The sequence below is a fragment of the Symphalangus syndactylus genome, chromosome 10, assembly GCF_028878055.3.
Source record: "Symphalangus syndactylus isolate Jambi chromosome 10, NHGRI_mSymSyn1-v2.1_pri, whole genome shotgun sequence".
Taxonomy (NCBI): domain Eukaryota; kingdom Metazoa; phylum Chordata; class Mammalia; order Primates; family Hylobatidae; genus Symphalangus; species Symphalangus syndactylus.
In genome coordinates this window covers 16,679,402-16,692,821 of record NC_072432.2, presented here as the reverse complement: position 1 = coordinate 16,692,821, position 13,420 = coordinate 16,679,402, and the positions used below count along the sequence as shown (strand labels likewise).

Sequence of the window (13,420 nt, the reverse complement as noted above, 5' to 3'; positions counted from 1 at the left end):
TCCTTTGTCTTCATCCTCCTAGGTGAACTGGGCAAAAGCAGAAACAGAAAAGTGAACCGCTCAGCTGCACCCTCTCCCTCACCATCATCCAAGAGTTTGATTTTAAAACTTTCTCACGGAAGAGGGTATACCCTGGTTTTGTGTTAGAAGGTATCGTGCAGAGCAGCCAAGCTTTTGTTTCACTTAATTTTTATTTATTTTTAATCAGCTGAGCCAGCAGTAGACACTGAGAACAGAAATGCTGAATGCCCTTTATCTGCAGCGCCACTAATGGGAGACACTTATTAATATTTGATTCAAAACTGCAATTTTTTAATGAAAGCAAAATGGTAGCATGAAAGAGAATTGTGCTTTTAACAAATACACTGATTCAGGAGCAGGCCCCTGTAGCCAGGAGTCCCTGGGTCCTGCGAACTGAAAAACGTACCGCTGTCTGTCTTTAGTTCTCAGAATAAATGGTTATAAATGAGTATCTTTTTTTCTTTTTTGCAATAGGGAATTCTCATCGGTTCACCAGAAATTACTTTTCTGCTGCTTAAAAAAAAAAAAAAAGATGGGGAGGGAAAAGTTTTCTCCTCTTTCCATTGAGCCAGCGTTTGCATAAAATATTGATGAGAGTGCTCCCCGTCACTTGTTGCAGGAACAGGCTGCTTCTGGTGTCAAGTGCTGGTTAATCAACCAAATGGCAGATCAAATTAGCTAAGTTCTCTTGTTAAGTACTGTGTGTCCTGCTCTTTCCCATGGAGGTTCTGGCTGCTTTAAAACCTGATCTGCAGAAATAACTGATGTATGCTCAAGGAGCTCTGAACGCTGCAGGCAGCAATCCTGTTCATTACTGTCCGCACTGGACAGACGGAGAAAGTGTGCCAGAGAGTCACTGCCTAGATCAGCCAGGCCAGCAGAGGGGGAGCAGAAATCAAGCACACATACTGCCCACCCGGGGTCTCTCCGCTAACCCATGCAGATGGTATGCTCAGGCGAAAAGCTAGCACACCAGTAATGAATGACTCCCTGCAAGAGAAGCAGGGCAGATATATTTACAGCTGTCATTTACAAATGGGGAAACCTCAGGACAGAGGTAAGAAAATAAAATGACTAAAAGTTCTATTTCATTTCAGTAGAAGTTGTAGGTCTGGAACTTGGGGTCACTGGCCCCTAAGCCATTATATATTTCATTATGATTAATTTAAGGGCTCTCCTTGTGCCGTTTCTCCATACCTTGGAGAATGAAAATTACAATGGTAACACTGAAGTGTGACTGAGAATAACAACAGGAGATAATAGAGATTCTAATTACTAAATTGGCACCAGAAAAGGAATCACAAAAATATGATCACATCTTTCTACATATTTTATTCTTAATTTAGCCACACTGTCTTTTCCCATGGTATTCTCTCTCCTGACTTGTCTGCTTAAGTGGAGATATATATGATGAAGAATTGGACCACCAGGTGTGATTAGAAGGTCTGCTGGTTTGAGCCCCTAGGAGGGCATGCTAGTATCCCTTGGCTGGTGAGGCTGTTGGGAGCCAGAGGTGGTGCGGTCTATCACAGCGATGGATGGCTTTGCTTGCCCCTGCCGATGGCACAGGTGAAAAGCTGCAGAGAAGCCCCGGATACTGGATCTGCTATTCCAGGATCACACTCAATACAGTGACTTGTTCAGCTTTTCGAGAATTACATCTTTTAAGTGAGTGTTACATAACAAAATTTCAGAATTGTGAGAGAATGCATAAACTTATTTCCATGCCGCCTTTTTTTTTTTTTTTTTTTTTTTTTTAAATCACCTTCCGAAGAAAACACAGGAATCAAAAGCTTGGCGTGGTTCCACCTCCTCCTAGTTTTCCTGTAGACTACCTTCATGCTGGGGCTCTGGAGGTGGTTGTAGGTGGGAACTTTTGTTCTCTCGGCCTCCATTCTAGCAGCTGACGTCTTTAAGCTTCATGTTTAAAAATCAAAAGAGCAAATGTTCTTCCTCACATGATGCTGAAGTCAGGTCAAACTAGTGAGAAGGGTGAAGACGAGTGCTTTCATCCTCATGATCCAATCTTTTCTTTCAACATGTGGTTTGGGGTGCCAGTGCTGGCCCAGAGCCAGAGACTGAGAAGGAAACCAAGTTCCTCATTTGCCCCAAAGAAACTGCACTGGTAACTGCAGTAAGAAGAGAATGAAAACCTCTCCATGTTGCTAAAAATATGGATTTCCTGTAAGAAGTGAAAAACACAGGCTGGGTGCGGTGGCTCATGCCTGTAATCCCAGAACTTTGGGAGGCTGAGGCGGGTGGATCACGAGGTCAGGAGATGGAGACCATCCTGGCCAACATGGTGAAACCCCGTGTCCACTAAAATACAAAAATGAGCCGGGCTTGGTGGCGTGCGCCTGTTGTCCCAGCTCCTCAGGAGGCTGAGGCAGGGGAATTGCTTGAACCCGGGAGGCAGAGGCTGCAGTGGGCTGAGATTGCGCCACTGCACTCTGGCCTGGCGACAGAGCAAAAAGAAGTGAAAAACACATTTTATATATACATTTCCACCTTGGACTGACTCAGGGAAGTTTAGTCAGATGAGTGTCAACCTCCAGTGTCAGCCTTTATGAGTGGTTTCAGGAAGGAGGTGTGCGGCGTTGTCAAGGGAGAGGCAAACAGGGAAAACAACAGTGATTTCCAACTATTTTGTAAATACCAGCTTATCATCAAGGCTCTGAGCTACAGCTTTTGCTTCTATCATGGTGGCAAAGAAGCGCCTACAATCTTCTTCAGGGTAAAGTCACTTTTCTGTCACTTAACGAGTTCCCCTGGCTCAGGACTCCAGGAGTTTTGCTCTTTGAAATAAAACTCTAATACCCCAAGACAGGCCCAGTTAGTTACGCTACGTCCCTATCTGCTCTGCACTACATGTGAACACTGACGCTTTTTTCCTGGTTTGTGTCACTGTACTCTTAACATACTTTTAACATTTCTTTCAGGCACAGGCAGGAAGCTCGAGGACCAAGATGAAAACAACAAATATCCTTTCTCATTTTCCACTTCTCCTTCTTGCACCTCCCCCCGCCAAATCCATTTCAATTTGAGATTGAAAAGGATGCCTAGCAGTAGGGCAGCCTGTTGGCTTCACACCTGACAGTGATAACTTGAGCTAATATGGTGGCACCAAGGCCTTCTGAACCGGAGAAATAAAAGGTGGTGATTTCAGCTATGGTGAAAAGTTCAGGTTGGATAACTTTATCACACGGGATGTATTACAGGGTGACCTCTTGCCGTGTGCGGTGGCTACATCTGTCTCGACTGTGACACAAAGCTCCAATTAGCACTGAAGGGGAGAGGCTTTCCAGACAGCACACTCACCTCGACTCAGCCCATCGGGTCCCCGGAGGATCCGGCATTCTTCTATCTGGCCAAATGGAGAGAACATCACCCTGATGTCGTTCTCATTACATTTCTTCGAAACCATTCCTATGAACAATTTTCTGTCTTCCACGGCTAGGAGATAAAAATAATGAATGAGCAAAGGCCATCTCATCTTTTTTTCTTAATAATCAATGCTTCATTACCCCATCAAACCAGGCCCCAGCCATGTGAGACCAAGCACGTGTCCCAAGGCCAACTCTGCAGACATCCAGCTGTCCTCCCTCCATGCGCCCCACCCTGCTGCTCCCTCCCACCTGGCGCTTCCTGAACCCATCTCCCCGTGTGCTTGTGCTTACTAATAAAATGTTTTAATAGGACATGGAATGCCGTTAAGTTCTTTTCTCCTATTCAGAAACTAACAGTAATGTGCTGACTAAAATTCCAAAGTACTCGTGTAACTGTTCAACACTACCATTCTCTGGGGATATTTTTGGATACAGATTTTATTCTGTTTTTTTTTTTGTAGATGTTCTTTTAACCTGAATGACAGGGACATAGAAAGGTCAGGAGAGGAAAACGACAGGGGCAGATGGAGCGAAACAGCGAATGAAATTTTTCACAAAGCATTCAACGGAAGAAAACATTTTTCTGTTTCAAATAGCTTCATCCCTGCTGATCTAGACAAGAATAAGAGATCAGAGAGATTCTCACGTCTCTGGGGAGCTAGGAAAGTACCTCTTTCCCGTGACACCGGTGATGCAGTGCTAACCAGGTCCCGCACCTGGTTCTAAGCAGCCAGGTTAGTTACGGCTCAACAGGAAGCCGATCCTAGAGAGGAGAACAGGGCAGCTGCTGCTGGAGAAACACCTCGGATGGCCCCGAGCTTCCAGCACTTCACAAATATCAAGAAGGAAACAGTACTGTACTAACCACCAGGAGGCAAGATTCTCGGGGAAGAAAAGTGCATTTGGGGATCATGAGGACGACATGCAAATTCTAACCTGGGCACCTGACACTGGGGAAGATAAGACACGTTGTACCTCACAGGGCCCGGGAGATTTTCCTCAAAATCTCCATGCTTGTGCTCAGGAAATGTGAACTACTTTCGGCCTGAAAGATGAGGTTAAAACTGATTTCAGGACAGTGTTTGGAGTCCTTAATAGGAGAGGTGCCTTTTTTTTTTTTTTTTTTTTTTTTTTTTGGATATCGTAGACACCCATGGGGAGAAGTCCTGCTTCTTTTCCATCGTTTCATTTCAATCTATTTCTTAGAATTAAAAAAAAAAAAAAAAAAGCTAGCCAGCTGCAACCAGACTGAAGAGCGTCCTGGCCTAGAGGTGGACTCTGCTTTAAGTCACTTGTGCATACATGTTTCTTTTGAATCTGCAATATCATCTTGTCATTCCTATTTAATTGGCTTTTATTTCTGTTTCTTTTATACCTACCCTGGACAGGAAGTGTCTCATTTTCACTTAACCAATAGGCAATTATCCCAGACTTACTGGGGCCAGTTCCTTCTGGACGCTGAAGCACGCGTCTGTGCTGAGAAGGGGCTGGGGCAGGTGTACGGGTAACAGGTGGGTTCCTCTACCACACTGCTGTTGACACAGAAGCTAAAGCCACATGTGGCTGCTGAGCACTTAAAGGGACTGGTATGATTGAGGAAGTGGTTTTCTAAAATGTAATTTTAATTAAAGAGCCACACATGATTGCTCTATGGGCCAGCACAGCCCTGAAGGGCCTAGAGGAGACAGCTAAAGGCTCCTCTTCATAGAATCCCACAGCGGAAGGAAGAGACCTAAGGGAGCTTCTGTCTGTCTCCAAAAGATCTCCCAAGGTCCATCGGGGGAGGGGCCTGCCTAGGGTCATCCAGCCTGGCCCACAGCCTGGAGTCCTCCTCCCAGCCCAGGATTCCTTCCCCTGCTGTGTCTCCTCCAAGTTCAGAGGAGAGAAGGCTTGAGGGGAGAGCAATGGCCTTGGTCTTGGGTTAGAAGACCAAGTTCTAGGTCCGGTGCTGCCATTAGTTTGATATGTGTCTTTGGAGAATAGGCTGACCTCTGAGGACCTCTGTTTTGTCATCCATGAAATGAAATGTTTAGACTCTTTTCTCTCCTAGAAATGGAGAGAAGGTGGCCTGTGACATACTCGGGCTGACTGGGGCTCTTGAGGTGGGGACGGTGAGTGGGGGGTCAGAATCCCTTCCACCCAGCTCTCTCCCCACTGTGACAGCTCCTGGGACACCTCACAAACTCTAGGGCTCCAAGGAATACAAGTTGAAAGGCACAATTCCACAATACTTGTAAACTATGAATCATGTACCCAGGTGTTTGAGAAAGGCTGGCTGGGGGATGTGGAATTCAAGCTGGATGAAGGGTCTGGAGAGACTGGAGGTGGGAGGGCAATAAGGTCCTAACCAGGCAAGGTGCAGAGTGCGTAGTAGTAGGGACCTGGTTTGGGTGGATGGAGGAAAGAAGCCTGATCTCAGGATGGCACACCCCATCTTCTGCTTCAAGTGCAGAGGAGCTCAGTGAGGAAAGCATCAGCTGGCCTGAGCCACTGCTTGTGCCCAGACTCAGAGGAGACATGGGCAACAGGCACTCCAGGCTCCAATTCCTGGGAGGGAGACCGCTGAGGACCTGACCTCCTGTACACCGATGGAAAACTTCCAATTCAAGTTCTTTTTCCTCCCTTCAGAGAAGGTGAAGTAGCATGGATCCGCTGTGAACTGGTGAAGCCTGGTCAGTCATGGGCAGCACAGGCACGACAGCTAAGCCAGAGAGACACCAGATACCCTGTGCAAGGAGGGCACCTGCAGGCCGTCCACACCACCTGCTGCAGGCCATCTACACCACCTGTGCTCACTAACATGGGAGGATTCTGGTGGGGGAGGCCCTGTGAGAATGTGGCATTCTCGTTAACAGGAAGGGGAGAAATGGAACAGGAAGGGGAGAGATGGGATGGAAAGGATGTAGAAAAGGGAGAAAAATCAGCAGGACTCCTTCTTCCCTCTCGTCTCCGAGACTCCTACCCCCAGCAAACTATGGCTGACATTTTCATGAGAGTAAAAACAAAATTCCTGTTGTGTTTCTTCTTACCCTGAACAATCTGGTTTTAGTTCTTTTAAACAAAAGCAAATGAAAAATTCCCACCAAGTCCTTGGTTTCACTGGTAAACCTATAATTACGGTATTTAGCTACAACAATTTGCAGGTTTTGAGCTTCAGGGGGATGCCACAGTAAATTAAATATGCGGCTCCTGGGTAGGCTTAAAACTGATTTTTTTCCTAAGACGAACATGAAGAAAATGGAAACTACTCATGAAGAAATGCTGACTTCCTAGCCATGACTCAAGGTCAACTCAGCCAGGCAACAAGAAGAAAGATAACTCGCACTTTTAAAAATAGCAAGTATTAGCCAAGAAAAAAAAGTGGAAACCTCCATCATCCATGTTATTAAAATGTTAACTTCCATCTGTGTGTGTGGTGTGGGCGCACGTGTGCGTGTGCACAGAGGTAATGGAAACCTCCATCATCCACGTTATCAAAACGTTAACTTCCATCTGTGTGTGTGGTGTGTGGGTGCACGTGTGTGTGTGCACAGAAGTGCTGGGCTTTGGGAATCTCTTATTAGCCAACGGTGCTCCGTGGTTTCAACAGTTGGGCTGTGTTTGCTTTAAAGGCAATATGGGGAATACTGAACACACCCAGCTTTCTTCTGAGTTTTTTTGGTTTTCCAGTGACAAGTTAGTCACACAATTCATCCCCCAAATTCCCATTCTGGGGGTCCCTAACAGCTTTGTAAACATTCTACAAGAACACAGTTATTTTGAGTTCACTTATCTTTTTTATCAACTTTTGATGACCGTCTTGGTGAGTTTTTCCTGAGTATTCATGGGCACTAAGTATCTCACTTATTTTTTCAACCTACAGGAAAGTCAGTTGTTTAAACGAAATGCATTGTATTCACAGTATTCTGCTAGGTGCTTTAAGGAATTAAAAAAACAAAAACAAAACAAAACAAAAAAAACACTTAAAAGGTAAGGTCTCTGCCCTCTAGGGGCAAAGTCATCTTCCATGATGGACACTGAATAAGGGCAGGGAAATGCTTTTACACATGAAGTGCTGCACAGATGGGGTCCTCCGCGATTAGTAACGATGACCACAGAATCAAAAGGGGTTCCACACCAGCAGCCATTTGAAGTCTACCTTCCATGATACGATGAGAATGGGTTAATACTTTAAATATACGGGGTGACTTTTTTAAGTTAGGGGAATAGAAACTTCATTTAAAAAAAAATCCCTAATTGTAAGTCTGTGCTAACACCCGCGTGTACAATCTGTCAAAGTCACACCTGGATTTGGGGCTGCTTGAATTAATTAACAACTTTTCAATGTGTTAGTGCTAACATATGGCATTTAATTACTGCCTCCAAATCTGTAAGTCTCTCCACTTTGAATTTCAAAATTATTTCTTCATCTTCCAGTGAATCAGAAAGTGACTGGATGGAGCCACCCCATGATTCCTATTTTTAATGGAGGCTTTGTAGGTCTGCACCCTCCGCTGACAATATTTAGTTACCTTGACTGCTGCTAGCTCTGAACTTGACACACGGACACTGGAGGTTTTGGAGGCCTTGAGAGAGAGACACACACAGCAGGCTTAAGTGACATTTCTGGGTTCTAGGCGTTAAGGACCCCCAGCAAATTGTGAGGTTGGAGGGTTAAAGCAGGATGGATGGATTTATGCTCTGTATATACAGTAAAAACAACAAACAACTCCCCTAGCGGCAAGAGGCAAAGACATCAGAGTGAACACAGCTCCAGCCTCTGAGACCCTGAACCAGAACCAAAGCAGCTTCTGTTTGTATCACTCACTGCCAGCCTAACTTCAGCAACTGCTTGTGACTTTCAATACTGCACAGCTGGTACCTCGTTGGGCACAGCAATAGAGGATTAAAAGCTGGATGGCACAGAGGATGAAAGAGAGTAAGTACATTTCTGCTCGTTTATGATGGTGCATGAAATCCACACCTCCTCAAAAGCCCTGCCTGTCCTGCCATTCGTCTTTCTGCAATGGAAAAATAACAAAAAAGGCAGATTCTGTTGAAAGGTGAGTGGTTTACTCAGTGTGCTCCTCTCAGCAGCCCCAGCAGTTTTTGCTTCTCCAGAATGGGATTATTTTCCTTTTGGACAACCTGGCTCCGTGGGAGCACGTGGATGGGAAACACAATGCCACGAGCTTCCATCGGTGTGCCAGAGGCTGCAGCTTAAATCAGAGCCAATGGAAAGGGCAGGTTACAGGAAGCCGTGGAGACTCGGGAAGTCTGCTCAGTGAAATCCCGAAGTGCAGGGCTGATCTGAGCACAACCTAAAGTTTCAGGGCTCACTCCAGAGGTTCCCTCTCTCAGAATTGCTCGATGGACGAAAGCTGCCAAGGGTGACTGCTTTTCTGGAGTTCACCTGTCCATCACGAATTAATCCATGATTAGCAGCTCTTTCTGGCTCAGCAGATACAAAGTTTTAGAAATCTGAACACAGTGATAATGAAGACAGTAACTGTCTAACTGTGATGAGTCCTTTGTGCTATCCATAAATGTCAGCAAACTCAATAAAAGTGCAATTAGAGCTCGTTATACTTCTTTCAAAACTACAGGAGCTATTTAGAGCAACTGAGCCAAAGAAATCTTTGTGCTCTTTGAGCTTTTGAAACTATGCTTACCTGTCAGAAATGCCACGTGAAATGAGAAAAGGCTTGTGGCTTTTATCACTCGCTTTAGAAAACTACATATTCCTCCTGATTCCTCAATCAGGTCCAAAGAGAACCTCGAAGCTCTTCATGTCTGTGCAAGGTGAGGTTCCATTTGGGCCTCTAGAAAGAAAAGCCCTTTAAAAGCAGCCTTCTGCTCATTTATATTTTTGGACTTTTCTTACTGAAAATTCAGAAAATGAAGGTCAATCCACAAAGCAAAGGCAGAACTGGCCCAACTAGAAGGCCTGAGGGTTTTCATTTGTACGTACAGAGTTATGCTTCCGTATGAGCAGCCCAGGCCCGGACAGGCCGGCCTCTGCCGCTCAGAATGCACTGAAAAGGCTGCCTCAGTGAGTGGAATAACAGTGTTAACTCAGCAGAACTTAGCACACTGGATACTTACTACATGCTGGGTATAATGCTGAGCTCTTTACAGACGTTAACTTATGTAAACCTCAAATAACCTTGTAAGACAGGCATTACAACAAGTGTTCAGATGACACCACTGTAGCCCCCTCTCACAGCTGAAGAGACACTGATGCTGAGTAAGGTTAAATAACTTGCCCAAAGACAAAACCAACAAGCGTGGAGTCGGGTCAAATCCAGGCTTCTCCAAATAGTTCGTAATCGCTACCCCAGGCTGCTGCCTGAAAAACAGCATTTTCAGGCAACCGTCTCATCCTAGAAATAACGGTGCCCGGTCCTCCTTGGCTTCTGTGATCATGCAACATTGGGTGTGCCCATGACAGTTTTATTATGTGCTGTGATTCCAGACCCAAAGCAAACATGATTCTCAGGGACGAGAGTGGACACTGGTCAGAAGGAACAACAAAACACTCTGCAAACTCCTGGCAGCTGCCTGTAGAAAGGTTCTCTGAGGCAGATGAAAACCTGCACAGCAGAAAATGCAAAAAAAAATATATCCCTTTGTGTTTATTTACTGGGATATTTCAGGTCAAATGTTTTCAATGTGGCTAATTTGTCATGTTTCTGTATCTACAACCAAAGGTTCAGAAGTGAGACAAACCCTTTTCCACAGACTTTCACTCCATGGTCCTTGTCCTGACACAGTTTCGAGTATTACGGAGCCAAAGGCAGAGAACATTTCTTGGTGGCCACACACTCTGACCTGTACCAACAGGGTTCATCCCAAAATTCAAGAGTCATCTCTCCTGTCTCCCACCAAGGAAGTCATCAGACTGCAAGCACGCACCACCGGAGCACAAGGGCTGCAAGGAGCCCGCCTGGGTGAAGTGGTCTCCTTCCCAGGCCAGCACGCTCCGTGGAGAGCCTGCAGAGGCCAGGAGACCACCTCTGGGTGCAAACAGTAATCAACATTTCATAGAGGCATTCTACCATTACAGAGACTGTTACAAACACCTTATTTGAGTCATGGGCTGGGGGGAAGCCAACTTAGGTGAGACAGTTACCATCAATTCCATTTTACAACTGCAGAGATTCAAGTTCAGTGTTTCAGTGGCTTCTGGATACTTAAATCAGTAGACTAAATGTCAGTTCCGCAAGGTCAGAGACACAGTCTCTTAGGGTCTTTTCTTCTTCCTTTTCCTATTCAATGCTGCAGCCCCAGCCCCTAGCAACATGTCTGGCACACGTTAACTGATGAATGAACAACTGGTGACTGCAGGAGCGGCGCGGCTCGCTCACAGGGCCACAGAGCAGCAGCAGCAGATTTGACAACTTCTGGTGCTTAGTGTCATGTTTGTGATAAAGCAGTAGAGAAAAAACGAATTAACCCTAAGTAAAGTGCAGGGCTGAGGAGAAGATAGTGGTTAAAGCACCAAAGTCTCCTCCTAGAGAGAGAAAAGCTATTTTTTCTTTTTTTAATTATTATACTTTAAGTTTTAGGGTACATGTGCACAACGTGCAGGTTTGTTACATATGTATACATGTGCCATGTTGGTTTGCTGCACCCATTAACTAACTCGTCATTTAGCATTAGGTATATTTCCTAATGCTGTCCCTCCCCCCTCACCCCACGCCACAACAGTCCCCAGTGTGCGATGTTCCTCTTCCTGTGCCCATGTGTTCTCATTGTTCAGTTCCCACCTATGAGTGAGAACATGAGGTGTTTAGTTTTTTCTCCTTGTGATAGTTTGTTGAGAACGATGGTTTCCAGCTTCATCCATGTCCCTACAAAGGACATGAACTCATTTTTTATGGCTGCATAGTATTCCGTGGTATATATGTGCCATATTTTCTTAATCCAGTCTATCATTGTTGGACATTTAGGTTGGTTCCAAGTCTTTGCTATTGTGAATAGTGCCACAATAAACATACGTGTGCATGTGTCTTTATAGCAGCATGATTTATAATCCTTTGGGTATATACCCAGTAATGGGATGGCTGGGTCCAGTGGTAATTCTAGTTCTAGATCCCTGAGGAATCGCCACACTGACTTCCACAATGGTTGAACTAGTTTACAGTCCCACCAACAGTGTAAAAGTGTTCCTATTTCTCCACATCCTCTCCAGCACCTGTTGTTTCCTGGCTTTTTAATGATGGCCATTCTAACTGGTGTGAGATGGTATCTCATTGTGGTTTTGATTTGCATTTCTCTGATGGCCAGTGATGATGAGCATTTTTTCATGTGTTTTTTGGCTGCATAAACTTCTTTTGAGAAGTTATTTTCTTTATTTATATATCTATGTTGCCCAGGCTGGCCTTGAACTCCTGGGCTCCTGAGCAGCTTCAACTACAGGTATGGGCCGCTGCATTCTGCTGAGAGCTGAGAGAAGAAAGCTCTGACAAGTCGGGTGCTGGCAGCACCATGCTATGACTTGGAATTTTCTTCAAAACTTTCTATTCTGTGGAGAAGCCAGAACATTGAATGCACTACAATTAGCAAAAAATACCTTGTGGAGAGATTTAGAGCCCAATCATAATTTACATTTGCAGATATGTAGATCTCTAAGTGCATGGCTTCTGCCCTGATTACTAATTAATGAGGTGCAAAACTGCCTGTTGGAAGGAAACAGCGCTGATTATGTCAGTCTTATGGGACAGAGCAACCCTCCAGTCTAGGATGGTAGAAGATTCTTTTAACATACATTTCAGTAAATTAAAAGAACAAAACAGGGACAGAAGGTTCGTTGAAATGGAACAAAAACTTAAAAGAGGGAAATGTGGCTATCAACTCTCTCATGTCTCGAAGAGGCAAAACCCAATTATTTATGGACCTCATCAAATGCAGATTTTTGCGCCAAGTGTACGTTCATTTAATCAGCAGACTGAACTCTGAATTCTGATGCAGATGCATCGGTGCAATTTAGAGAAGAGTACAATAAGGCAGTCTCCAAGTCCAAAAGAAACACACGCAAAAGGTAAAAAAACAAAAACCAACACCCCTCCCCTACCCACAGAAAGATAGCCTAATTCTTCATGGCAATTCCTTTCCTGCAGACGTCCTCTGGATCCCCATGAGATGTCCCTGTATTGCTTTGTTGGAGGAGATAGGAACCAAATGCCACAGGGTCCCTATACAGGGCAAGTCCCAAAGAGAAGGACACAGGAAGCCACTGCTTGTAACAGCCTCATACATCTTTACGCCAGAGATCAACGGGACAGGAGAGAGGAGAGTGGAGAGTGCATTCCTCCAGACACGCAGGCCACAGAGAAGCTTCCAGGAGCAGCGCTCTCTGCCTTCTAGAGAGAAAAGCAGCTGGGCCGGCTTCTCTTGCCCCCAACTGACTTTGTAATTTAAAGCAGCAGATATTATTATTAAACAAGACAGTTGGTTACCACCTACCGTTTGACTTTTCACTATCTGCAGGTTTCATCTGAATGGGATGATGCATCTAAAAACACAAAAGTGAGAAAGTAAAGGCAGATTGAACAACTGTAAAAATAATCTCAGAAATCTGAAGCAATTCGATTACTGATACTGTTTTAAGGACACATAAGTAACAACAAGACTTCTCCAGGTAATATTAACTATGTCAAAAAGTAAGCCTGTATTTTCTGTTCAGGAATCAAACCCTTTTAAGTCATGGGGCCCTGTAAGACAGAACATATTTAAAAGCTTGGGCTCTGCAGTCAGACTTCAGTGTGAAACCTGGTTCTGCCACTCAATATGGTTTCTGCCTCTATGTTATAGGCAATTCTGCTTCTGCCATTTATTACAGCCATGCAATCTCGAGCAAGCGTCTTAACTTCTCTGAGCTTCAATCTCCTCATCTGTGAGATGGAGATAATACCTGAATTGTAAGGTTGTCAGAATTAAACGAGAAAATGCATGTAAAGTGCTTCATAAGTAGAGGCTAAGATGTGTTGAAAATAACTTAGCTATTGTTATTGTATCATTATAAAAATTAT

The 13,420-nt window shown here is 44.7% G+C and overlaps 1 protein-coding gene across 26 annotated transcripts in view; it reads right to left on the bottom strand.

The window, feature by feature from the left end:
• The window catches only part of CELF2 (CUGBP Elav-like family member 2), an 868,560-nt gene that overhangs the window by 74,620 nt on the left and 780,520 nt on the right, over nucleotides 1-13,420 (bottom strand). For all 26 annotated transcript variants that reach the window (XM_063611064.1, XM_055296484.2, XM_055296488.2 and 23 more), the window contains 2 exons: nucleotides 12,855-12,903; nucleotides 3,340-3,474 (listed from right to left, as the gene is read on the bottom strand). In XM_063611064.1, the coding sequence (XP_063467134.1) occupies nucleotides 3,340-3,474; nucleotides 12,855-12,903 (184 nt within the window). The remainder of the gene's footprint in view (nucleotides 1-3,339; nucleotides 3,475-12,854; nucleotides 12,904-13,420) is intronic.